Below are 26,619 nucleotides of genomic sequence, written 5' to 3'. Positions count from 1 at the left end.
GGTTATGCAGATGCAAAGCACTCAGTCCTACCAGAACAAAACTGTGCCGTCAGCAGCGTTGCTGTTTATTCTTTTAGACAGAGCTCATGGACTGCCCGTGAGTCATTCACACAAATAATATTGTTCAGTATAAATTTGTCTTTTTTAAAGCAATCTCGATAAAACTGTTTTAATGGAATTATTACAGCTGTACTGGAAGAGTAATGTAAGCTCTGTAAGTAATAATTGTTATATTGGTGTCTAGTTGAAGAAAAGCGGAAAGGAACCCAAAGCTGCCGCTGAACTTGTACTTGGAGGAACATCTTACAAAACCAAGGCAGGAGATTTTTATCAATAATGACACATCATTCAGTACTGTAAAAAGTTATATGCCATCTATTTTAATCTATTTGTAATATATTTAAATTCCTATTTCTGTTCTCTCTAATATAAAGGTGTGTGATCGTTCAACCTCTCCTCACTGGAATGAAGCTTTTGACTTTCTGGTTCATGATCCCAAAAAGGACACACTTGTCATTAAGGTGAGGATATTGTAGTCAGAAATGCAATTAACTCTTTCCTTGACAGCAAGTTGCCAGTCATCACTGCCATTTTTGATCAAACAAACTTCTAGCTTCATTCGTTCTTTTTTTATCAACACTTGACTGTGGTCAAGTTTCATAAAAAAGCAACATTTTGAACTAAAGCTGAGAAAATCGAAGATCGAGTCCATCAACACCCTCAAAGCTTCGCAGTTTTGATTTAAATGCTGTTTAATGTTGATGATTGCGTTATTTTACATATGCTGTCGCTTTTTTCTTTTTCGCCTGTGTTTTGATGAGGAGATTCAGTACTCTTTCAGATGATGCGTAGTAACGCCTCCTATCGTATAACAGTGAAAACATTGCGTCCTAAATGACGCAAAAATACGTCAATAACGGGGAAAGAGTTAATTCTATTTTGTGAAGATAACTAACAATATAATTATGCACTAAATAACATTCAGCAACTGCAAAATATGATCATATATATTTAAAAATGTCATTATTGTATGCACAGTGCAGGACCTCAATGTCTGTCTTGTTAAAGTCGGCATGAAATGGAAGTTGTGATCGTCTTCCCTATTGTGATGTATATCTGAGTGAAACAGCTTGATTGGATGGTTGTGGCTTGCTATTGGTGGATCTCATGTGAGTGACAGGTTGCCCCGCCCTCATGCCAATAAACACATCATCAAAGAGAAGAGATGTTGCTGCAAGAGCGAGGGAAGTTATTTTGATTCAAGATTTATAGGGCACATGAATTAAAAAAAAATTTTAAATACTGCAATATTCCACAAAAAACAAGAACATGCTAAAAAATACATCAACAGTTTCACTAAAAATTATTAAATAACTAACTTGCTCAGCATGACAGTTGTTGACATGAAAAAGAAATCTGTCTAGAAGAAGATAGTTTTTGTTAAAGGGTAACTAAAACCCTGGTCAGAGCCTGACTCCACCCACTGGCAACATTTGAAAAATGCTGTAAAAGTGGGCGGAGCCCAGCGGAGGGGGGCGTGCACCTGAGACGCATCTGTCTGTAGGCAAGGGCTTGGTAAGCTGGTCAGAGGTTACCACAACTTCCAATAGGAAAATTCGACTGCAGTAGCCACCGGTCAACCTGAAGAGGGCAGCACTCAGACGTTGTTACACCATATATTGTAAAATTAAAACACTTTAAACCCAAATGTCAAAAAATGTACTTGAATCAATGAACAGCATTTATGAAGTTCCATTCTTACAGATCATTAACTAAAAAAAGTTGTTTTAGTGTTTAGTTACCCTTTAATGCCGCTCTAGCGCCCCTCGTGGCAACAATGAGAATGCAACAATCAGTTGTGTTGCATTACAAAGTGGATAGTGAATTTACCTAGAACGGTGTTTGCTTTTTTTCAGGCCATAAATGCAATGATTTCATACTCACTTTTCATTTATTGTCATTTTGTGCAGTTCTCAAGTGCCTTTGATCAACCCACTGGCTCGTTGATTCTACCAATCAGAGAGCTGCTTTCCAAACCAGATCTACTGATGGACCAATGGCTCGATCTGGATGGAGCTTTACCACAGAGCCAGGTTCTTCTCAGGGCACAGCTGAAGGTTAGACAACGTTAACTGTTTTAACTTCTCAGGGAGTTAAGAAATAATAGTATACATGAAGACAATAGCTCAAACTAAAACCTACATGTTCTGTTTTGTCCAGATTTTGGATTCAAAAATGGCGGCCTTAGTAGCCATGGGTTCAGGTCCAGTTTTGAGTAATAAGCAGACGGCCACCACTGGACAGATCAAAATCTCACTGTCCTTCCAGAAACAGCTCACAGTGATCATCCATGCATGCAGGTCTGCTTACTTGTCGATTGTATTCGTCCTTATGTTGTATGTTGTGTAGTGTTGGCATGATTAATAACCAAAATTGGCAAAATTAATGATTAATTTCTTGGTTTGAGCAACCAAGAGATGTTTTTTCAAGTTTATAAGTCCCCTGTGTAAGTCTAAAGTTTGAGGTGAAGTGAGGACGCTCTGTGTTTGTGTTTTCAGGGGTCTGGTTACATCATCTAAGGACAGTTTAGACACCTACGTCTCCCTCATTCTGCTGCCAGATAAAAGCAAGGCCACGAAAAGAAAGACGAGTGTGAAGAAGAAAAGCCTGAACCCAGAGTTCAATGAAAGGTTTGGAGACGAGTGTGTGTGTGTCTTTGTCGTTCATGAGTAAGAGAGAACGACATTTAAGTGAATTGTAATCTGTTCTTCTTCAAACTATGTATGTACCATGGTAAATGCTTGATTTTTACCATTTAAATACCATGATGTATAGATATGATCATTCTTTACTTCCGTACATTAGAATACTGTAATTATGGTGTGTCTGATTAATTCTGTTGTGTAAGTGTTTTGGTTTTATGTTCTCAAATGTGTTTGCATGTTCTATCTTAGATGTGAAGTGGTCTGAAGTGTGTTTTAGGAGTCCTTGAACCTGTGTATGTCATCATCTGTAATGTTGTTCCGTAGGTTTGAGTTTGATATGAGTGCAGATGAGGCTCAGAGACGAGAGCTCAGTGTTTGTGTGAAAAACGCATCCTCGTCCTTCATGAATCGAGACAAAGATGTGATCGGCCAGGTCAGTCCACATTGTTTCACTTCAGAATATACTGCAAAAATCATCATTTTCATACACATTTTAAACGGACAATGAGACAAAAAATACTATGTAAACATCCTGATAACAAAATAAATGTGCCCGAAATTGGGTAAGAAAAGACGTTTAGTAGTATTTTTTTTATTAATAAATCTAACAAAATTTGAACAATATTTGTTTAGATATTTTCACTGGAAAACAAGACTAAAATGTTTTTCAATATGTCATATGACTTTATGCAAAATTCAATTTCGTATAATTATTTAATTTATATAAATGTATTTAAAAAAATATACAATTAAATAAAATATAATTTTTATTTTATAAATATTGAAATGTGTATAAAATAAAATTATATATTTGATTTAATTTTATATATTTGTATACATTTATTCTTCACAATTGATTTAGTAATGATAAAAATCATATTTTATTTAATGTGATAAATTTTTTTTAGTGTTCAATGTATCGATTTATTCTTGTTTTTCAATGTGTCCTATGACTTTGTGCCACTAATAAATACAGAATTAAATTTAATTTATATACATTTATTAAAAAATATATGAAATAAATATATATTGAAATAAATGTAATTGAAATATTTATTAAATGAAATATTAAACTGTATATCATTTTTTATAAATGTGTATAAATATTCTTTTAATAATTGATTTAATAATATATATTAAATATATATTTTAGTGTTTAATGTGTTTTTGATTTATTCTTGTAGGTGCAGATAGACCTGGGACACATTGACTTTCTCTCCGGAGTCACAGAATGGTGAGTTTTGGGACTGATATTGCACAAACATACTAATATTTTTTTACTAAGCAACAATTCCTCATGGAATTATATTGTTTATATGTTTGATTTATTTAGTTCTGATACCTTTATTTAACTTCTTCAATAGTGAAATGCTTATTTTTAGATTAACTGATCATTTAATCAGTTTTTATCATCTTCATCTGTCAGGTTTGATCTGAAAGAAGAGCAGAACTAACTGAACCCTGAGCTCTTCACAGCCAATCGTAAACCTCTTCCTGAAGTTCATCAGGTCAACATCGCTGCCAATGCTTCCCCGCCCTCTTTTTACATAACTTCACCAACCGCACATTTCCTGTTAACAGTGACTAATTCATATGAAGAATATGAATGATCCTTGTGATTTGAACATATCATTGTTGCATTGACAAGTCAAGGTTAAAGTATTATATCAGAACTGATCTATAAATCAGTGATATCTGTATGTCAGTATCAGAGAATTGAATGTTGTCAGGAAAGGGTCTCGTATTCCTGTGCAGGTTACAGGACATTACATTTGCGTTTACATTTAGAAGGAAAGGGATGTTTTAAAATGGTTTTATTCAGAGAGCCTGTAAGAACGTCTACACATCGCCTTAAAAATATTTAAGATTACTTTTATGGTGTTATTATTGCAGATCTCCCACTATAGTGTTGCAAATAGCTGCTGTTTACACATCGATGTGGCTTGTGTAGCTTCTGCAGTCCATTGTGATGCCCAATATCCATCAACTTTTATTACCCAAAATATGTTATTGAAGCTTGTTACATTTTAGACTTAAGAGGGGTTTTTTTTAGGATAATTTTTATGATTCTCATTTTCGGTCATTTATGTTGGCAAAAACTGCCTGTCTGTACACGGGGTTCCCACAGATAATGAAAACCCTTTAAATTTAAATGACCTTTCAGGCCTGCAAATTTTATGGAACATAAAATGTTAACGTCATGGACATTTCTATACGGAGTTTAAATTTCTGGTTCGGAGTTTCAGAAAGTCTTATGCAATCAGTCCAAGGATTTGCGTTACAAATGGAACTCCTATCCAGTATATTTCTACAAAATTATTTTAATAAAACTTAACCATGAATGGCTGGCTACAGTAATAGTGAGCAACTGTAAAACACATGGAAATTCATTAGTTAAAAATGGATGGGAACCATGTAAACTTTAAAAACAGTGGTTACATTTTTTTCCATTTACTTTTTTTTTTTGTTCATGTTTTGCCACATTCCATTAGTTTAGTGTCACTGCGTTTGTTACTTTTATTACCGCAACTTTCATATTCTACATTAAACATGCTTTAGTGTGTTAAAAATATAAATATATATATGCAAATCAGAAAAACCAAAGAATCAAGCCGTGTTAAAGATGACCATGTTCAGCTGAACTGCACTATTCATACTGGCACATTTCACATTCACAGCTCTCAATAAACAGTTATTACATCAGGATGTTGTCAAAAGCCTTTTTATTGGGAGTCAGACTGCTTAAGCATTAATATATAATCACTAATAAGACCTACTGTGGAAGTTTTTATTTAATAACCCAGTCTGTGTTGATCATGCACAGCTTTATTGATGCTGCATTGTGTAAGGAAACAAGTTCTACATATGTCACCATTTAAAGAATGTGGTCTTTTATTTGAAGTGACTAATTCAGATAAAAGCAGCCATCTAACAAGGTATTTTTTGTTTTACAAAAAGAGTGCGCCAGGCAGTTCATACATGAATATTACAATGACAACATGTTTCCTCATGATATGAAGGCAAGAGTGCGCTTCTCCCTGAAGGGAGACATAATCAGCCTTCAAACCATCTAATATCGACATCCAGGTCCACTCAGGCATCTTCTCGCAAATATCCAAAACCGCTTCAGTTTTATGTGAGACTGGAAAAGAAGGAATAATGAGGTTTAGTCTGCCTTGAAACAAGATCAAACTTTGAGATATTAGTCTTTTGCATAAAATCTGCTCATTTTATCCTACATGTACTTCCCTCTGGACTGAGATGCCTCATGTGAAGTTGACATCACATACCTGTCGATGAGCGAGTCTCTCATTGTAGTTGCGATGGCGCTGGGCTGCGTTTCACTCAATCTGAAGACGCTCTCGATGACGGACAGCTCAGTGCTCGTAGTGTCCAGTCCACAGAAAGCACACCAGTCGTTCACCACCATACCAGCAGCGATCACCTCACTACCACGATTGACCGTTCCAGCCTTGAGAGAGGAAACAACAGGTTTATCAATTAGCCAGCAGAAGTGTAAAGGAACTAACAAGTCTCTTGCATACAGTCATGAGGGTTTCCCACCAAAATACAACAGCTACTTTAGTCTAGGGTTTGATGATATAGTGAATACTTGTGTCCCTAGTAGTGTAAATCATTCAAGTCATTTCAAATACATTTATAAATAAATACTGATATACAAAAGCTAAGCATAGGAAATAATATTGATGCTCGTCTTTAATTTGAACACCATTAATTAATATTCTGTTCAAAAGTTTGGGGTCGTTAAGACTTTAATGTTTTTGAAACATTATGCTCACCAAGGATGCATTTATTTAATCAGAAATAAAGCAAAAACATTGCAAGTTTAACTATTTTACTATATTTTAAAATGTAATTTGAATGGTCAGCATCATTACTCCAGCTTTCAGTCACATGATCCTTCAGAAATCATTCTAATATGCTGATTTGGAGCTGAAGAAACATTTATTGTTATTATTATTAATAATGTTGAAAACAGTTGTGCTGCTTAATATATTATTTGTGAAAACCTTGATTCTGTGTGAATGAATAGTTCAAAAGAACAGCTTTTATTTGAAATAGAAATATCTTTACAGTCACTTTTGATCAATTTAATGCATCTTTGCTAAATGAAAATATTTCAAAACTCTTACCGACCCCATGCTTTTGTGCATATATTTTGAGTCTAATACATAACAATAATCAATATGATTCTCAGATGTGACAGAACAGACAGAATTCTTATCTTCTTATATTTGTATTCTACTTTATTTTTGTATTTTACTGGAGCTGCTGTAACACAGGAATTTCCCCAGTGTGGGATTAATAAAGTCAATCAATCAATCAATCAACAGTCACTCACCACTAAAGGCACTTGCAGGAGTGACGAGAGTTCATCTTGATCTTCTATGGATGTTTTGGGGTGGACGAGGCCTCCCTGGTTACTGAAGGTGCAGTAACTACCCACAAGCACCTGCTCTGCGATCGTCTGCCGGAACACTTCCACCTTTAGAGTGTCTGCAAGAATCTCTTCTGTTTCCTGAGGACAATAATGCCCTAAACTTAATAATAAAAAAACACCAACTTTGTGGCGCAAACCAAAACGGTCTGATTTCTTCATGGAGCACATTTTACAGGCTTTTTAGAGAAATATAAAGTGTTGAGAAATAATTTAGACCCATAAAGACAATTTAGGGTTTGGAGAAAGCTCTGATTTCATACATCATAGATGTTCTTACTCTGTCCAGGTCAGGATGAACAAGAGCAACATAGTCGTTACAAGCGATGACGTTCCCCAGTGCAGAAAGACGCTCTTCTACTCTCTGAATCTTCACCGAATCTGGCAGACAGTTCCTAATGTGCTGTAACTCTTGATCTGTCGTGTTGTTGGGCACCAAGAGACCGTGACGATTTCCTGTGGAAGAGCATCCCCAGACAGACACACACAACATTTATTATACATCAAGTACAAGGAAAGAAAAAAGTAGCGAGACCTAATCTGACCCTGACTGAATTTTAGAAAGGCTTCATTATTTATGGACAAGGTGGTTCTTGTATTTTAATTAACTTAAAAAATATAAATGGCATTAATCCTGCATAAATGCATACAAACATAAAATAAATTGGATTAGATAAATGCTCTTACCCACACACATTCTGCCAATGATTCGACATCCTGCTATAGAAGCATGAACAACAGGTATTGTTTCTGACAGTTCACCTTCAAAGACACTGTGGGGAAAAACAAAAAGGATTTCGGAAAAGAAGTGATGAAGGACTCTGAAGCGACTATGAAGGCATATCTCTGGAAAGACCATTGCAAAATTAGAGGTTTCTCAATCAAATTAACAATTTTGTTTTATTCTATAAATTAGTGACAACATTTCTTCCAAATGTCAAGCATTTAGAGCATTCATTGGCAGAAAATGACAACTGTTCAAAATAACAAAAACAGATGTCATTGTAAGAATTGAGAAATTAAAAAATGCCGGGCAGTCTGGTTGAGAATCGACTTCTCCCAAAGACAAGGGATCTTTCTCAAAATTAACATTTGACTCTCTCTGGAGAAACTAGCATCCCCGAGTCAATCACCTCCGCCACCTCGTCTCTCTCTCACGCGGAGACCACCAGATATTCACCCAAAAATCGATATGGTTTAATGTGAATAATTATCATACAGTATTATACATGTTTGGTATCATTTGAAATGTCTCATTCTCCACAGAAGTAAACCAAAAGGTAATAAAGTTTAGAGAGTTTAGAGATAACTTGCACACAGATGAGGGTGTGTCTTCCAGCTAAATGGCATTCTGCTCCAAAAAGGTGCAAACTCTGAATGCAAATGTTTCCATGTGAAAGAAGTTTCTGTCTATATAAAGAAATGCAACAAGAATCTCAGGGTGATTTGTAACTCCAAACATCCTGTAATGCAGAGTGTATGCAAGACACTCCCCATCATGTATTTCATAATGTCAGGTTCGCATCTTCTCTCTTTATTCCAGAGCATTTGATGTTTTAAATTTATTATCTTTGAACTGATTATGAAATTGGCATGATACATTTACCTGACATAATAAATTGTTACATTTGATTTTATTCCGACTAACTCTGAAATTGTTTTCCCAAGTAGATAAAACGGATTTGTATGTTACAGCAAGTTTTACGTTAGACTAGTGACTACTAATATTTGGCACTAATTCAAGTGTACGTTGTTCGCTAAGAAAATAAGTGAATTTCCGTTTAGAACAGCAAAAATGCTGCTTGACCAATCTAAATCTGGGTGTCTTACCTCTGTTTTAATGTAATGTTACTTTACATAAATGTACGTGTGAAACCACGGCATGGCCAATCCAAGCTATTATAAGAGGAGTAATGGTGGTCAACTTATATCTGTAATAGTGGCCATACCTCTACTGAAGTAAACGTTACTTTAATTTCAAGTGTATGCAATCACAGGGCTATACCAAAGTATCTTTTATTGTGCAAGCGTGAATGTGACCAATCTCAGGTATATAGCAAATTACCTCTCTTTGGTGACCAAAACTGACGAGCTTGTGATCGTGAGACCCGCGTTAAGCAGAAGGCGTGAGGAACTCAGAGCGACATAGCTTCCTAATATGAACAGGTAAAATATAAATAAAGAGTTAAAAGGAAATCAAACATTCGCTCACATTTAATGATGCTCGAATATCATTAAAACCTTTTTCATTTATGGAGTCAGGTGAAATAACGAGGGAATACATTTGAGAAAATGTATTTCTTTTAATCTTGTTGTGTTGCGTGAAAGGAAAGACGGTAACACGCAGAGACCTTCACCCGTTCTATCGGATTCCAGCATAGGACCGATTTAGACAGGCTTACATCATGTTTTTTCAGACCTCGAATAATGAAAAGAAAACTAGTTTATATCTATTTTTAAACTAAGGTTGGGCGATGTCTGATGCCAAATTGGTAGACAATGTCTACAGTGAAACATCGGGATGGACGATGAGATCGGGAAGGAGGGGGAAGGGTAACGTAACATTCTCATTTTCCACTATATATTTTCCTCTACATCTCATCAGCAATTTCGATTTTGGCACGCTCTGCAGCAGCTGACCACCAAGGAGCGATTGTACAGTGACGTGACATCACTGCCAAATTCAAACTGTGCTTTTGCGCTATGGCTGGCGCTTTTTTTTTTTATGCCAAAGACAGACGCGCACAGCGCTTGTCATATCACAACTATTCAGTGTTTTTAACCACATAATGTTTATTTTAGGTTTCAGACACTTAGATACATATAATTTATAGAAAAACAATACATTTATATTTTGTAAAATACAAAATGGTGTCTATGGAAGCAGTAATAACAATCCAATCAAATATATTTGCCGAAGTGTTTTATTCATATCAGATACACAGTGTAAATAACTATAAAGTTTACTCTATTCTTCTCCCAGTTCACCGGCCACTTACTTTCATGCATTTCAGTAGAAACTGATGAATCCCCCAACTCCCATTACAGATCAAGATCATTTATAAAAAAAATTAAACGACAAAAAAAAAACCTCACACGTATTTGAGTATCGGAATAGAAGATAGTTGATGACATGGTAAGCAAGTTTGTTAATATTTAGAAATAAAAGCGCTATTTTGGCTGTGGTGAATCACGTGCCAAGCATCACGTGTCACCATGGAAACATGGGGGGGATCGCGATGCCGGCTCAACATTGTGATGTCAGCCATCGCGATGGACAATGGCATTGTCTATCGTCCCAACCCTATTTTAAACACAATACTACACATGAGAATGAACCTTATTGGTTCTCGCACATCAAGCGAACATGCTTGAGCTTCTGTGTACCACAACTGATCTGTGAGTTGATCAATGTTTATATGTGAATAAAAGTAATAAATAAATCTGTTCATCATATAAAACGATCATGTCTCTTCTGAAAATTTGGACTAAACCGCACCATTCATGGATTAGTTTTACGATCTCTTTGAAGCGTCAAAGTGGTAGTTGCGTAGCTGTCAACGGAGGGAGAGAAATCTCTCAGATTTCATCAAAAAGATTTTTATTTGTGTGTTTCAAAGATGAGTTAAAGTCTTACAGATTTGGAACCAGATTTTCCACTAGCTATTTTGGCCAGTTTTCATTTTCTACAAATAAATGACAATATTTGTATTTGAAATTGGAACAAATCATATTCTCAGTTCTCGCACATGCGTCATGGCTCTCGTGAACTCACATCAGAGGCACACATGGAAAAAAATGAATAGTTGAATTAAGTCGTTATTTTTGTTGTTTTTTTGCACACAAAAAGTATTCTCGTCGCTTGATAAACTTAAGGTTGAGCCACTGTAGTCACTTGGACTATTTAAGCGATGTTTTTACTAACTTTTCTGGACCCTGCAGCCTATGGAGTAGTGAGACAGCTCTCAGATTTCATCAAATATATCTTAATTTGTGTTCCAAAGATGATATAAAGTCTTACGGGGTTGGAACAACATGAGGGTGAGAAATTACTGACAGAATTTTGATTTTTGGGTGAACTAACCCTTTAAACACAGAAATTTTGCTGTGGTCTCTTTGCAGTGCCCCCCATATCCCCCATCCCCCATCAGTAATATAATTTATGACTTACCTGTAAAAGTTTTCTGAACCGCCAATCGCTACCAAGCAATATGTGTTTGTGAGCTTGGCAAAGCATCCAATCTCATTATTCTTTTCAAATGCAGCACGAACTGCCATTTTTCTGCTATGGGACTGGTCAAAGCTGTCTGAAACTGAAGATAAACATATTTAGATAATAATAATATCCTAAATATTACTGAAAATTCAAAACAACATGATTATAAAACAAACATTTGTAACATTGTCTTGATATATACAGTAATATATAAATTAGTTCGCAAACACACACATTTACGTAAGATTGTATGCCAAGTTGACATTGGGAAGTTGGATACATGCCTGTTGTTTATTTGGATTTCTTGCTTTCATTGTATTTCTCTACAACGAGTTTTTGATCCAGAATAGAAACAAACATATTTCAACAGAAAATAATTATAATGAATAACAATCATATTACTAATCAGCGAAAAGCTATTTTAAGCTCTACAGCGGGTTAAACTTTCTTCTTTATTTAAAAAGATTTTTTTATCGTACTTTAAGGTACATATAGGTATCTCGGGCACCAATCTTAAATAACGTTAAAGTAATTATCAGCAAAACCTGCGGGTTAAACACGTTGTACGTAACTTTGATTAAAACAGTAACTGTTAAGTTAACAGTTACTAGACGAGGTAGTTAGCAATCGGCTAAATTTAGTTATTTCAACTTCTCCAGGCATAAAACGCTACCAATTCTGTGACCTCAAATGCCAACACAGGTTAACGATACATATTACATGCTAAATGCAATGACTATACACTAAAACTCAAGACAATTGCAACAGTAATCTTATATTTACCGATTGGCACCGTGGAGAAGCGTGGAAAGCCGTAAACCACGTGTGCAATTCACTTCCCTGTCGTGCTGACGTACGTGACGTCAACGCGTTACGGAAACGATAACCCATGTTGTCATGAGAAACACGAATGCCTTTGTTTTTATTCTCAAGTGTATTAAGTTAGATCCTTATTCCTTGACCAACAAAAGATGTATATCTTTTTGTATTGAATTAGACACAGCATTTATATACCCATTTATATCCCTCTGTACAGACCATGGTATAGCTACAGACTATTTCTGTGAAACAGAAAAGAAAAAGAAAAGTGCTTTGATTTGATTTTAAATTTTGATAGGTTGCAAAGTCTTATTTTTACTGAGTATTTTTAAATACTAATTAAAATAATAATAATGATGCAATATAATAAATAACCAATTACGAAAACGAAAATATCATAATAAAATGAATAAAGCCATATCTGAATCAAACAAATACCTTGTAAAATTAATGAATTTGAATTGCTTTTTAAATTGTAAATGTTTAATGTATTGATACACATATCCTGGTATTGTGTAGTAAGTGCATTTTTTATTGAAAGTGTTTTTATAACAATTTTATAATAACATTGTTCAACATACGATCAAAATAAAATGAACATACATATTTTAAAAACAATGAATTAATTACATGAACAAAAATAAAAATAAGGAATTTACAAATACTACAAATACTTGATGAATTTAACAAGTCACTTTTGCCATACCTTATTCAATTTAACAGCACTATAATAAATACATAAATTAAATTAAATATATTCTGATGTCTTTTTAAATTAGCACATTTATATCTCTATAACCAGTTGTTTTCCAAATGGCTGAGACTGTCGAGCCATGTTGTTTTTATCATCCACTACAAACCTGCATAGTAACAGGACACACCTCTCCTAGCTATGTGCATTTGTAAGCCAATCACTATTGAGTTTCAGTGTGACGTCGTTTTTGTTGACACTTCCAGCTGGCCACCTGCGAAACGTCACTGCAGCAGCGCGCGCCCGTGACCCTCGACGTCCACCACTCGTTTTCTGCCTGGAAACAAACATCGCGAGCTAATCGGAGCTGTGGAAAAAAACGTTAGATTCCAGTGGCTGGAGGCTGCGTGGGGTAAAGTTTTGCCGTGCCTCAGCTCGCTAACACACTATTGATCTGTTTTTGTCTCAGTCACGGTGACAAACACTCCCTAAGTGCTTGCTTCGTATGCCGTTTTGGCAGTGTCTTCAATACATTGCTGTCCTGTTAAAGAGATGATGTCTCTCTTTTGAGTTCCTGCCTCACCGAATCCTCTGCCAACAGTTTTGTGAGGCAGCTGCTGAAGATTTTCATAAAAATTGCTTATGAATTATTAAAGATATCTGAAAAATAAACCATTATACAACAGTTTTTTCATTTAGATCTACAATGATATCTTTCGAAGTACATTAGAGTTCCATGTTATACAGTAGGATGGTATAACATGGTACACTATTGGATTGATACTGTAGAACTTGTTTATCCTGCCTACAGTGTCTTTGCAATATATCTTAATAACAATCAATTAAATATATTTTGCACCTGTGAATGCAAAATATGTAAGCTAATCTAAGTCTGATGTATTTTAAGGAAATGGGGTCGGATCAAAGTACCAGTTCAGCTGCTGGCCAGCGACAGAGTAATCCAGGCAATCTGCCATTCCAAGGTGAAGCATCTTCTAGATCCAGAATCCAAACTGATACTGGTCCTCCTGAGCCCCAGGATCATCTGGTTCCAGACACCGATCTGCCCCAATGCCGGATAGGCACCAGAAAGGTAGATGACATGAGCTTCATGATATCCTGCACTAACTGGTACTAAAGACCAGAGACCAACTAATCGTTTCGTCCATGAATGAGTGCCAGATTCAGTGTGGGACAACAGAAGACATGGAGTTGCTGGGGTTGCAATGCTGTTTAAATGGGTTTGAGGCAATTTATTACTTTAATTTGTCATGCAGTGTGCTTGAAGACATCAAATATAAAGTTTTGGCTCATTTTTGTATTTACAAACACAACCTGTTCTTATCAGGACATAAGTGCAAAGATGTCGAGAAGATTGCATTGTATCAAAAGCATGTATTATGTAGTTGATATCAACTTGCACTAATAAATTGGGTATGTACATATATCATAAATTTCATCCATATATAAAGTACCCATACAGAAAGCACCAAACACATTTATGTAATTTTCTTTTATTGACATTTCTTTGAACATGGTGATATTAGATACACAGTGTAAAACTGTAGACTGAAACCGTAAATAAAAAGCGACTCATTGTTCAAAGGATTTAAAAACAGGATTCAAGAAATAAAACTTAAATCATATCTAATATTAGTAAAGCAATCACTCTCATTCTTAATAATCAACATTATGCGCAGACAATGTGAAATCATAGGCTACCGTTAGAGTGAAAGAAAAATACAAAAGGTCTGAAAAGTTTCAGTAAATCTTTGTACATGACCATTAAAATCCGGACGAAGCTGAGCAGACAGCGACATTTGACCTGTAAATCAGAAAATATTAAAATTCCAAGGACAGAATCTGAATTTATTTAAATCACAGAGTGAGATGTTCACTCTTAAATTCTTGTCAAAGGGGAAAAAAGAACCAGTTATATACACATATACAGTAAATTCCCCCATGGTCAGTCAAGAAAAATAATAATAAAAACAAAAAAATGTTAAAGCTATCTCAGATAAAATCTTCATTAAAATTAAGCCTCTGTAATTAAAAAGCGTAAATACAGTTGGTTCCTTGACTACCTCTGATATGTTTGTCCTATTGTAAGTCTCATAAAAGGACCATAAAAAACAAAAGGCAACAGCAGCTCGGGGTTTAAAGTGACTGTTGTCCAAAGCCACGATCATACCCATTAAAAAGAGGCAAATTACCAGAGAATTCCTATTTATGTATCTCCCTGTACAGTTCTGTATTTATTTATTTTTCTGTGCAACTAATGTGGTTATAGAGCATGGCTTTACCTTGAGTTCAAATGAAAATGTGTAGAATACCCTTATGTCTTCTTTATTGATAAATAAATAGTTTTTTTCATATGATAAGCCTCTACCTTTACAAACCTTTCACGTGACCGTACGACAAGCATTTCTAAAGATATCCACCTTTGATAAATACACTTTAGTTCTGTTAAACGTTTCACTTCTGACACTGCTAAATGTTCACTGTGTTAATATATACACATAATACGGGCTTGCGCGGTGCTCTGCTAGCTTCACAAATCACAATTCCTCATGAAATGGCATGGCTCGTAAACTGAAATGTCCTTTTTTGTTTCGCAATCCAATCCTTAAGTGAAAATAGTGCAGATTAAAAGATAAAAATGCCTGCAGATCTTATTCTGAGACACTTGGTCACATCATGCATTTTTCTTAATGACTTCTAAAAGGCATTTGAGACCTATATTCTGGAGATGTTTTGAATGGCATAGTAGATGCGACATAGCAAAAATGCATCTGGGTCTTCAGGGCACATCTGTAGTCATCCCAAATTGAATTACGGCAGCATACAGATGTTTGGGATTGCACACGATATGATAATAGCCAAATCAGGCAAATAGGTTGTACAGTAAACAAAATTGTGTTTCAGAAATAGATTCATAGACGGATTTGCGGAAAAACTTGTGGATTGCAATACGAATGATTAAGATGCATGACGTGACCATGTGAAAAGACTTTTAAAGTTTCTCCATTATTCTATAAGTAAATTTGAATTTGACATTTTTATCCCAATCTACTCAGAGTACCTAAGTAGCCTTGCCCAAGAGTTTTCTTCCATCACAAGACATCCTCATATTGATAAAGAAAATAGTTTAAAACTGTTAGCATTTGAACTGCTATATAAGATGTTTGGAACTGGAACACACTACTGTGCCACATTGTTAAATTCAGTTCATGGCTTATTAGAGCAAGTGGTTATGCTGTCTCTTATGTCAACACCAGCTCATCAGATGGATTTAAAGTTGAGGAAGACAATTGGGGATGCACAGTGTGTTCCATTAAAAATACTCCCACCCAGAACTTCCTGTACCCGAAAAATTAGATCACTTCACGGCCACATTGCTTGTTGTTGCGAACAGGAGCTCTAGATTCAGAGCTGACTAATAAAAATGCTTATCTGAGAGACAATAACATTGAGTCTTTCCCAAGTGGGCACAAACATGTAAAATCTGCTCTAGTTTCATGCCACTTCTCTACCCACGATCAAGCTGCTCGCACAACAGATCCAAAAAATGATATACGCGAAGGAGGGCCACAAAAATATGCATTGTTTTTACTTAGTAAAGGCATTAAATAATATATCAAGGGATGTATTCATGTATCCACTGTTGAAATAATGAGGTGGAAATCAATGTAAATGAGCAGTGTTCAGTGTGCCATAGCGGACTTAAAGACAAGGCATAATGTCTTAAAGGGGTCACGTAACCCCTCCACAATACTACTGCATTGAGCTAAATCGACCAGAACACCAGACTAAATATACATTTTTTTCCACCATGTTCTAAAACATTCCATAGTCAATCATTATACCAAGCATTCTTCTAACAAAAAAGTATCATGTATCAAGGTATAATGATAATACAACAGGCTAAAAATCGCACAGTGTATGACCGCCTTGAATCATTAGCTTCACAAGCTTTTTCTTTATGCACTGACAGTTTGCTGCTCTATTTTTTCATTTAAATCAGTGGTTGCTTGATGGTTCCCCTTTAAAGAAGGCTCAAAAGCTTTACAGACCACACAAAAGAGGGTGAAATGTTACTTTGGAAGACACAACTAATTTTCTCATACCCACAAAGCCTTCAATAGACAGCAGGACTATTCAGAAAACATTCATGTTGGTTGAAATGTATTATAAAATTAGATGATCTCCAAGTGGTCGATCGTTTGGGCAGATGTAGATATGGCAACTACAAAAGTGACGTAATGTTACAAACACCATGCCTATAAAGCCAGCCCAGTGTAAAAATATGGTAATGCTCGTATAGATGCTCAAACCATTGGTGGAGACACATTAGAAACCTAAAAGTAGATGCCAGGTAGTTTCTGTTGCAGATCCATGCTCCATTGAACTGTGAATACAATATGTACATGATTCTCTGCGGAATTAACAAAAAGTGGCTTTTTGTAGCTAAAAATGCTCTTTCCACAGAGAAAAATAAAAGGATTTCATTACATGCAACCTAAATGTGTTAAGGCAAAAATATCAGCAAAACCCCAATATCAAATGATAAACCATGTGCCAAGTGAAGCCTTATAGGGAGTCTCGCCAAATCTACCATCTTAATATTGTGATTAGGATACTACAAACCTTTCATATATATATACGCCCGAAGCTTTGTCAGGTTAATCCAAAAAAGTTCCATTTGAAATTCTAAAAACATCAATTACATCTCAGCTCCTTCAAATGTGTAATGTATTCTATCCAATGATATCACACAGCAGATGAGCACGGAATGATGTGTTAATATGGTACAGACACACTTCACTGTTAAATAGCACAGTCGAACCAATAAAAGCACCCGACAGACATTTTTGAGCTAAGTGTTAGACAATCCACACCAAACACATGAAATTGAAGTCACTTTAACGCAATACAGCATATTACGTTCATTCGAAGAGGACGGATGAACCGTTGAAGAGATCATCTCCTGTAGGCAACGGGAACAAAGCTATTTTTATATTCAGATCTGTTCATTGTTCATGTTCCTGCCTGGCACCAGTGTTTCAAATATTACACTTGGTGAAATGGTAACAAGGTACAAGATGGTGGGAAACATTACTAATAAAAGCAAAATATAATATAGAGATTGCAGAAATAGGCATAATCTTAAACAACCAAATTGTGCCTGTTATGACACAAAATTAGTCTCCTATAAAGACATAATGCAAGTGCTGTCTGATCAAAAAGAAATGATCTTTTGTTGCCGACTGATAAATACAGCATAAGAAGAAAAGGAATAGAGTACAGTAGCAAGTGGGAGGAGGTGTTAAGACTGCCCTAGTTCTTAAAAAGCATTCTTCCTACTCTGTGAAAATGGGTAGGCAGCAGAGTAAAGGGGAAAAATTGCAAACAAACATTCAGATTGATGTTATGAAGCTAATTAATTTAAAAATGCCACCTAACCTCCCTTAAAAACATGTTGCAGTCTTCGAGGAGTGCTAGCGGAAAACCTCCCCATAAATGAAAAAGACTGCAAGAATTCCTTGGTATTCTTTTCTATGGCCTTTCTACCTACATGGTTTTCAAGTAATTTTTTTTCGTTTTGCTCATTTAATTTCTTTGCTAATACTTGAAATTCATGTACAAGTTTATGTTGAGAACGAAACAAGAATTTGCTGGCGTTTCGCAAATCTGCCGTTCTTCTTACTCTCCCAGAGAAGAGAAAGTGATGGTTTCGGTCAAAGCTGAAGTGATGGTTCCTCAACCGTCAAGATTTCACCTGGTTAGCGTAAGGCCAGGGCACAACTTCACATGTTCAAATCCCCAGAAGATTTGTCCGTTGGGCTCATGCTAAAAAATTGCAATATTTGTTGTAAGGTTTTGTCTTATGTGGGAAGGAAGAGGAAACTCCCTTGCCTTGTCTTTTGTTCCCTTTCTGGGACAAGGTTGTTCAGAAAACAGGCACTGGTCAAACCTCAGCATAATAGCCCTCACTTATGTTCTCAAGCATTTGGGGTCCATCGTGCCCCTCGGACCGTCATACCCACTCCTGCACGGGGTGTTTGTAGTAGGTCACATGCTGTTGGACGTTTTTGTTCTTGAACTGGAAGATAGTATATACAAGGACCAGAATGCACAGTGAGAGGATGCATGGGATGACCACAGCGATTGCGTTTACAGTGCTGGGTACGTCATTAATGGCGACCATGATGTCGACATCATCGTGTGGAAGGTGACGGTCCTTGTTCTTTTCTACTTCTGACTGATCGCAGCCCATCCAGTCTTTGACGATTGATTTGGGGTACCCTGGCTCCACCGTTAACTTCTGGTTATCAAACTTCCAGTAATCCTTTCCCTTGTAAAAGTAGGTATAAACTAGGAAAAAATCAGAGAGAAACAAAATAAGATATCAGAACATATCCATAACTGGAACCGGAACTCATCTGCTATTGGTCAACAAACAGATAATCCCAACCCCCAAACTCACGCCATTGGATGAGTGAATGCTACTGGTGGATATGCTCAAACAATGTGGGCAATGTTTTAAATTGACACAGAGCCAGTGTTTGCTTATTTATAGTTAATTTGTTAATTAATTTAGTATATTACTTGAACATTTATGTAATAATTTCCGACTGGAAATTCACGATTAGATTGAGTTATTGTACAAAAAGAATTTGAATCAGGAATTGTCAAGCTAAAGTTGTAAACATGAACAGATCAATGGTAGAAAGCCATTCAATGCAAGCTAATATTTACATATAGGCAGAGATGCATGTCCTTTACAGAAAGCTCAATTCATATTCATGATCACATAAATAGCTGTCCTTGTGAACACTCAATGACACAGTATTTCGAAAAGTTGTTCCAGTGTTACACAATCCCTCAGAGAGCTGTCACTTTGATTGCCAATGCCACATAAACAAATACATCCGAAACACTCAGACGGGCACAGACCAAAAACTACACGTACATACAGTGAGGAGGCTTTAGACAGCAACTCCTGAGTGTGTGATTGATGAAGTGCTCATCCTTCCTCTCTAACTCGCTATCTTGCCGAGCAAAACATGCCAAATCCCTCTTGCAAAATCGGAGTGACAGAAAAATCATGAGCTACAGGCAGACCAAAAAGTCCAAATAACCCTCTTGGCTTCTCTATCTTGAGTCCTGGCCCTAGGCTCCATGTTGAGACGGGGGTTTTGACATGGCTCACAGAAAAGATGATCATTCCTTCACTGGATAATACTCCAGAGAGAGAAGAAGGAGAAATCTGCAATTCTATGCAGCCACAGCAGAAATACTTGACTCTAGTGAATCACACTTGAGTATTTACCATTCGACCAGACTGACATCAAGCCAAAACAGCAAAAGTGAGAATATGATTTGGGCAACTGTATCTCGGTCAACATCCAAAGTCGCCCATTTTAGTTTCTAAAGTACTTAACTGTAATTTAGATTCTGATTATTTACATATTTCAACTTTATTCATATTCTAGGTATATATTCAATATTTTCTTGTTGGTAATACGACATAATCCAATATTATGAAATATGAATATTATCATGGTTTTATAAAACAATTGATAAAAATGTTTATTAATGTCAAATGGAATTTTACATATTCATATATTTTTTAAATATAAATATTAAAATACTACTGTTTATTAATATATTGGTGCATATAAATAAAACGCTTAAAGCGTTTAAAGAAAATGCCACCTTTTGTCCATTTCGAGTGGACAACATGATATGTACTGTTTTTTATTTCTAAGCATTTTCAAGCTACTTCGCAACCATGTTTGGTCGGGGGGGAACAGCATCTTTAAGCATCTTCAGAGCAAATACATCAATATTGCCATATATACTGAATGCTATCAAAGGCATATATACTGTTTCTTGGCTATATTGCCCAGTTATAGTACCACTTTTAAAGAATTAAAGCACATTTCCTCTTTCCATAGTACCTTCCAATGATTTCCAATCATTTGGATATTATGTTCCCTGCATTAAAAATTCTGAGCTATCTGACAACATTAAATTAGCTCTCTACCATAACATAATATAATATTGCATCTAGCTATGAACAGCTGCCATTTTACTATATTTGTAATCATGCATCGATTGTGACTGAATTTTAATACCCAAAAGTTGTGTCTGCCTTTTCTCCCGGCACCTGTGCCAATCCAGACCTGCTATCCGATCGCCACTGAGGATGAGTCATAGCTAGAACACTCACTGTCAACACCACAATATTGCAGTGACTACGCCAAACAAACACTAATCAATTACTCTACAAGGATGAGCGCAACACAAGACCTCAGCCCATATATTACTATTACCAACTATAATACCGAAGCATGCTGCATAAGATGAACACGGTGTCAAAATAGCAGGAACAGGAGATGATAAAATAAAGCAACATTTAATAAACTGTTAAATTCTTCCTCCAAGTAATATTCATGTTTACGGTTTCCAAGCAACAATGCATTAATATGGAACGTGCGGTTTCAGGTGTGCATTTATTGGCTTTTTAAATCTGCTTTCAGTGCAATGACAGCTATCCAAGCTTCACTGATTATAATGCATTGCACAACAGATTAGACCAGTACTACACTCTCAAGCTCAACCTACTTAAAATTCTCAAACCGGAGCGAAGCAGTCAGATAAAATCCCCACCGACCACATGGCTGATTGCCACATTAAATATTGATTGGAAATTGGAACTTCGATGACTTACATCCTTCACGACTGACAAAGGCTCCTTGCGGTGCATCAGGGATGCCCTTCCAGACACTGATGGGTTTGGGGTAGCCTGGGTCAGCTGTACGCTTCTCCTCGTTATAACGCCAGTACTGGTCACCCTTAAAGAAGTATGTTTTGCCCACGGGTTCCCAACGTAAGGCTGTGTCAATGCCATCGCGGGGCAGACAGTTGCCCAACTCGACCAGGCTGTGGGGGTACCCGGGCTCTGCTGTAACCTCCTTGAAGACCCAGTATTTATCCCCTAGTGTCAAAACAAGAGGCAGTGTTAGATGAGGTCCAAATTAAATTAGCTATATTGAATTGGTATTGCATAACACCAAAAATATGCTTATCTACACCGTATGTTTGGATATATGTCCAGTTATCCCAATCTTCTCCAACATTGGATCATTATTTAATTACACTGATAACACTTTACAATAAGGTTTCATTTGTTAACATTAGTTAACATGAAGAATGAGTTTCTACAGAATCTATTAATGTTACTAATACATCTTTTACTCTATAACTCCGTGCTATTGACGGAAATTTGCAGCTTTCCGTGTTTTCACTGTTATACGGTAGGGGGCGTTGTGACACGTCTTCTGAAAGAGTGCAAAATCTCTGGATCAAAACACAGGCGAAAAAGAAGCAGAAACAGAAAGCAAAGCTTTGGTGGTGTTGATGGACTAGATCTACTCCATCTGCTTTGATCATCATTCTGAATCTGATCCAGACGTAGTCTTTGACAAAAATGCAATTTTCTCAGCTTTTTGCTCAAAATGTGGCTTTTTTAATTAAACTTACCCACATTGATAAAAAAAAATAAAGCATAAAGCTAGAATTTTTTTTTTTTAAAGCAGAGGGTCTGTTCTTTTGATATGTTGCATGTTCAGATATTCTTATAACAAAATATTCTAGGGGCCATGAAACTTTTGTGAAAATAATAAAATAAAATAAAAAAAAGCTGGCGCTGACTGGCAACTTTTTTTTTCAAACACTGGCGGGGAAAGAGTTGAAATCAAAAGTTGTATTTGTTAACTTTAGTTAATGCACCACGACACCGTTTTCAACAAAAAACTGGAAACTTTTTTATGCATTTTGGCCATTCATTCACAAGACAAAGGTGTTTGGGGGAACTGAAAAAGCAAGGTTTTAAAAATGGGCGTCAAAGTTCAAGTTACCGTTTTCAAGTAAAAATGCGATTTCGTGAAAACGGTGACGTCATGTGCATGCCTATTTAGTCTATAGGAGCGTAGTGTTTCTTTATCCGAGACATCACCAACTAGGGGCCTGGCTGCGGAATACAGCGTTTTCAGTCGTTTTCGCAGATCTGTGTGAACGGGGATTGTTTTGACAAAATTGACGTCTGTACCCAAAAAAAAAAAAAAAACTTCCGTTTTTAGTACATCATTGACGTGTAAACGTACCCTTTGTTTGATTGTCAGTTCATTGTTCGTTGTCTATATGGATTACGTGGTTGTGCTTTAATACAGCCACCAACTATTATATGTTAGTTTTACATTAATTTTAACAAATGAGACCTTATTGTAAAGCATAACCATTACATCTTACTACATTTTTTCTGTTTGTTTGTTTTTTGCTTGCAACATTAATTGTGGTTGTGAACTGAATTTTGCAAATAACCCGCAGCCTAAAATGAGCCTAACCTACAAAAAAAGGAGATGTACAGCATTTGCACTGAAAAAATGACAATGGCTTATTTGAAATGCAGCATTATTTCAGCACAGTAAATTGTATTGTGTGTAGTTCAGATGCAGAAATGCCAGAAGGACTGCAGTTAATCGCCCCTTTATCTATTAATACCGATGTGCATTCTCTGAGATAACCATAGGGCATCGTGCAAGCTTCTTTTCTCATGAAACATCACAGAACAGGAGACTCAGGCTATAAATATCTCACCCAGCCTCTCGTTGCGCAGCAAGGCTGCGCTGGGCTAATTTAATGAGAAAGAGAGGGGGAGAGTACGGCGAGATAGAGAGAGATCGTTTGAGAGAACAGACAGAATAATAAAGTACTGAATGGATTCACTAAGGCTGTCAGGCCCAGTGGAGGATACACATTATAGATAAATACAGACCTTTCCTGAGATCAACCCACAATCTAACAGCATTATCTAACTCAGTGCACCTATGCTTGTATTAAAAAGGCACACAAAATGAATTAGTCAGCCTGAGCAAAATACGTTTATTTGTGCTGAAACTGATCCAAACAAGGCAACAGATGTTTAATGCATATAGCTTCACTTTATTATCTAGGCCATATTCAGGTACTTCAATACAGAGCTTTTTATTAAGACTTCGGGATGTATTTGGTATCATAATTTGCAGTTATTACAAAAGATGTTATAAAACAATCAGAGCTTTTAAAACTAGCCTGAGTCTGCACATATTATATCAAGCAATAATCACTTATTAGTTTTGTTAATGATTGTTTGAATATTCTTGGAAATAAAGTCATGACAACTAATATAATAAATCTTACCTTTGAAGAACACAAATTTGCCATCTGATCTCTCATAAGCAGCATCAATGCGAGGAGGTAAACCCTTCCAGAACTGATCTATCAACATGGGATAGCCTTCCTGAACTTTGTTGTTGCGCAAACGCCAGAACCAGCGATCCTGTGATGAATAAAAGATTATTTGGATCGATTAAATATATGTCCAATACTGATAAGCCAATAATGTTTTTACATTATGCCTAAAAAATTGATAAATGATCTTAATTAAAATACTATACTATTCTGTCTAAATAAAATAATGAATATATTTTAGATTAATAGATAATTATTTCCAGATATAATACAGATATATTGTGTGTCAACCTATTGCATGTTAAGAAATGCATTTTACTTATATTGAATAATTTGTTGATACCTGTCTTTTGATACAATCAAATTTGACTAAAATTATCTGTATTATGGTCATTTTATTATAATTTACTAATGATAAAAAAGGAAACTGATGCAATTCACCTTAAAAACAAACATCTCCCGGCGAAAGAAGGCCACCGTGTTGAAGTTGCCATCGCAGATGTTGGGTTTTCCATTGCCAGGAGAGAAGGGGCGATCTCCAGAGGGCGGGCGAGCGGGCCGAGACTGCCGGTCGTGTTTTCTCTCAGACGTGGAGTGTGTGCGTCGTGCAGGGAGAGTAGGAAGAGGTCGAGTGGGCTCCAGCATGGCTGTGGGAATTCCTGAAGACAAACAAAGTTTAGTCAGCCTTCCATGGCAATTCAAATAGAATCAATATCCTTGCTTAAAAATGAGCTAATAGAGATCCTATTTGTACCGTAGATTTTCTGGATCCCCTGAAGGTCATCTAGAGGCAGTTTGAAGTTGTGCGTGTCCATGTATTGATAGAAGGGGGCCATGATTGCACTGGGGTCATTGGAATGTTCCAGACCTAATGCGTGTCCCAATTCGTGTACGGCCACCAGGAAAAGGTCATTGCCTGAAAGATAAAGATAAAGACAAATGCATCTTTGAATCGTTACTAATCAGAATTTGATATCAGATGAAAAAATATAGCAGTATGGCATCTACTGCATGCTCAGGAATATGGGAGCAGGAGAATTACCAATGCAAAGCCTGAGTTCTGCATATTTAATGTGCATTTTGTTAAAAACAGTTCAAATTAGAGCTCCCATAGAAGTTCATCAAACGCTGAATCAGCAGAGAATAAATGTGTTCATTCTATAATTAAAGGAATAGTTGACCCATAGTTCAGTACACTTGGGATACCTGCTTTTTGGTCACTTCTGGAGCTTAACAGCATCTATCCTCATTCATTTTCACTGTATGGTACAGTATAAAGCACCTGGGAAATTGCACATGCATATTAAGTCAATAATCAGTGTCAGTTTCTGTAAAAGATGTGTGAAAACCAAAACCTACTGTCTTTCAAAACCAGGTGCGATGCATTTGGTTATTAGTTTAGAGGGGAACTGACGGGGTCGCATTCGCATATTGCAAAAACAACATATTTCTAGCCAAAATAATATATTCAAATATATGCTGTAAAACAGTGTAGCTTAATGAAATATAATTTTTAAAACTGAAAATATATTTTGTTTACACCTTCAAATGCCAAAATGTATGACACAATACTTAGGGCTAGATTTACTAAAAAGGGCAAATTAGCTTGAGAGCGCAATCCCATGAAAGCCCCGATGAGACTGGAAAGTTCTGCTTCTGCAAATGAGCAGCCGGATCATTTCCATAATGACCAACACAATCTACCAAGAGCTGTGCAAATTAATGTAGGGTTGAAAACAAGCAGGTGCGGGGGATCTACTGGCAAAACAGCTGCAAAATGGTTTAGGACAAGCTTTTTTGGGGATGTAAACAGAGGTGCAAATACCAGTAAATTGATACCAGTAAATAAACGTTCCGTGATTCATTGTAATACTCTACTCCCATAAATTTAGCATGTTACAGAGAAACTAAATGCATATGCAATAAGGTCAGCTGCAAAAATAACTGTCCACGCCTTTTCAGCTCCGATTTCTCTCTGCGTGTCTTTAGTAGATCCTGACAGAGAGAGAGTTTGAGCTGGTGCAAACTGTTAGTAAATCTGTCCCTTAAAGAACTTCAGGAATATTTGTGTAAATATAAATAATATACTAAAATAAAAATAAAATATATATAAGGAATGTATTTTGGTATTTATTTGTAATATGTGAACATTTAAAAATATATATGAAAAAATATATTTTTGTCATATGAATTTACATTAATTTACGCTATGTCTATGGTAATATCTTTGAACTTCTGTAGTCATGTGACAAATGCTTTTTGTACCCAGAATCCTAAAAGAACATCTTAAACATGGGATGCGAGTGTTCGCCATCACCAGAACATGACTCAGTCGAGATTGACATGTTCAGATCTTTGGAAACACAGAAGGGATGTGACACCATATCACTCAAATAACAGAAATAGCCTGATCTGTTGGTTGGCGTCTATG

At 36.2% G+C, this 26,619-nt stretch overlaps 3 protein-coding genes and 1 long non-coding RNA gene across 6 annotated transcripts in view; 2 read left to right on the top strand and 2 right to left on the bottom strand.

Annotated features, from left to right (window-relative positions):
* The window catches only part of esyt1b (extended synaptotagmin-like protein 1b), a 34,232-nt gene extending 28,824 nt beyond the window's left edge, over positions 1–5,408 (top strand). The window contains exons 44-52 of the mRNA XM_077197847.1: positions 2–97; positions 245–316; positions 435–521; positions 1,971–2,117; positions 2,221–2,360; positions 2,559–2,690; positions 3,030–3,138; positions 3,890–3,939; positions 4,132–5,408. Coding sequence (XP_077053962.1) covers positions 2–97; positions 245–316; positions 435–521; positions 1,971–2,117; positions 2,221–2,360; positions 2,559–2,690; positions 3,030–3,138; positions 3,890–3,939; positions 4,132–4,159 — 861 coding nt within the window. The 3' untranslated portion in view covers positions 4,160–5,408. The remainder of the gene's footprint in view (position 1; positions 98–244; positions 317–434; positions 522–1,970; positions 2,118–2,220; positions 2,361–2,558; positions 2,691–3,029; positions 3,139–3,889; positions 3,940–4,131) is intronic.
* Positions 5,409–5,411: 3 nt separating this feature from the next.
* On the bottom strand, positions 5,412–12,257 carry eif6 (eukaryotic translation initiation factor 6). Of its 2 annotated transcripts, none has more exons than XM_077197849.1 (7): positions 12,164–12,257; positions 11,336–11,477; positions 7,852–7,937; positions 7,445–7,620; positions 7,069–7,245; positions 5,996–6,177; positions 5,412–5,847 (listed from the first exon to the last, which is right to left on the bottom strand). In XM_077197849.1, the coding sequence occupies exons 2-7, from the start codon at positions 11,440–11,442 to the stop codon at positions 5,838–5,840; spliced, it is 738 nt and encodes a 245-aa protein (XP_077053964.1). In that variant the 5' UTR covers positions 11,443–11,477; positions 12,164–12,257; the 3' UTR covers positions 5,412–5,837. The 2 variants fall into 2 exon arrangements, with proteins under 2 accessions (XP_077053964.1, XP_077053965.1); XM_077197850.1 differs by having other exon boundaries at positions 11,665–12,225.
* Positions 12,258–13,145: 888 nt separating this feature from the next.
* LOC143706196 (uncharacterized) lies at positions 13,146–15,268 on the top strand. 2 transcript variants are annotated; one of them, XR_013192946.1, is made up of 3 exons: positions 13,161–13,302; positions 13,411–13,495; positions 13,798–15,268. It is a non-coding gene; the product is annotated as an uncharacterized LOC143706196 (long non-coding RNA). The 2 variants fall into 2 exon arrangements; XR_013192945.1 differs by lacking the exon at positions 13,411–13,495 and having other exon boundaries at positions 13,146–13,302.
* Positions 14,389–26,619, bottom strand: part of mmp24 (matrix metallopeptidase 24) — a 33,811-nt gene continuing 21,580 nt past the window's right edge. The window contains exons 5-9 of the mRNA XM_077197859.1: positions 24,943–25,104; positions 24,630–24,847; positions 24,138–24,276; positions 21,628–21,894; positions 14,389–19,265 (exon numbers count right to left, since the gene is read on the bottom strand). Coding sequence (XP_077053974.1) covers positions 18,928–19,265; positions 21,628–21,894; positions 24,138–24,276; positions 24,630–24,847; positions 24,943–25,104 — 1,124 coding nt within the window. The 3' untranslated portion in view covers positions 14,389–18,927. The remainder of the gene's footprint in view (positions 19,266–21,627; positions 21,895–24,137; positions 24,277–24,629; positions 24,848–24,942; positions 25,105–26,619) is intronic.

The sequence above is a fragment of the Siphateles boraxobius genome, unplaced genomic scaffold (genome assembly GCF_051911475.1).
Source record: "Siphateles boraxobius isolate OS27281-9 unplaced genomic scaffold, OSU_SipBor_1 41, whole genome shotgun sequence".
Classification (NCBI taxonomy): Eukaryota; Metazoa; Chordata; class Actinopteri; order Cypriniformes; family Leuciscidae; genus Siphateles; species Siphateles boraxobius.
The sequence above is the reverse complement of the archived record's forward strand: the minus strand, read 5'-3'. Positions and strand labels throughout refer to the sequence as shown.

Coding starts and splice junctions, on each gene's coding strand:
- eif6 (XM_077197849.1), bottom strand. CDS start 11,442: ATGGCAGTTCGTGCTGCATTTGAAAAGAATAATGAGATTGGATGCTTT. Junction 7,938..11,335: donor GGTTCAGAAAACTTTTACAG/GTAAGTCATAAA, acceptor TTTTCCCCACAG/TGTCTTTGAAGGTGAACTGT. Junction 6,178..7,068: donor TCCTGCAAGTGCCTTTAGTG/GTGAGTGACTGT, acceptor TCCTCTCTCAAG/GCTGGAACGGTCAATCGTGG.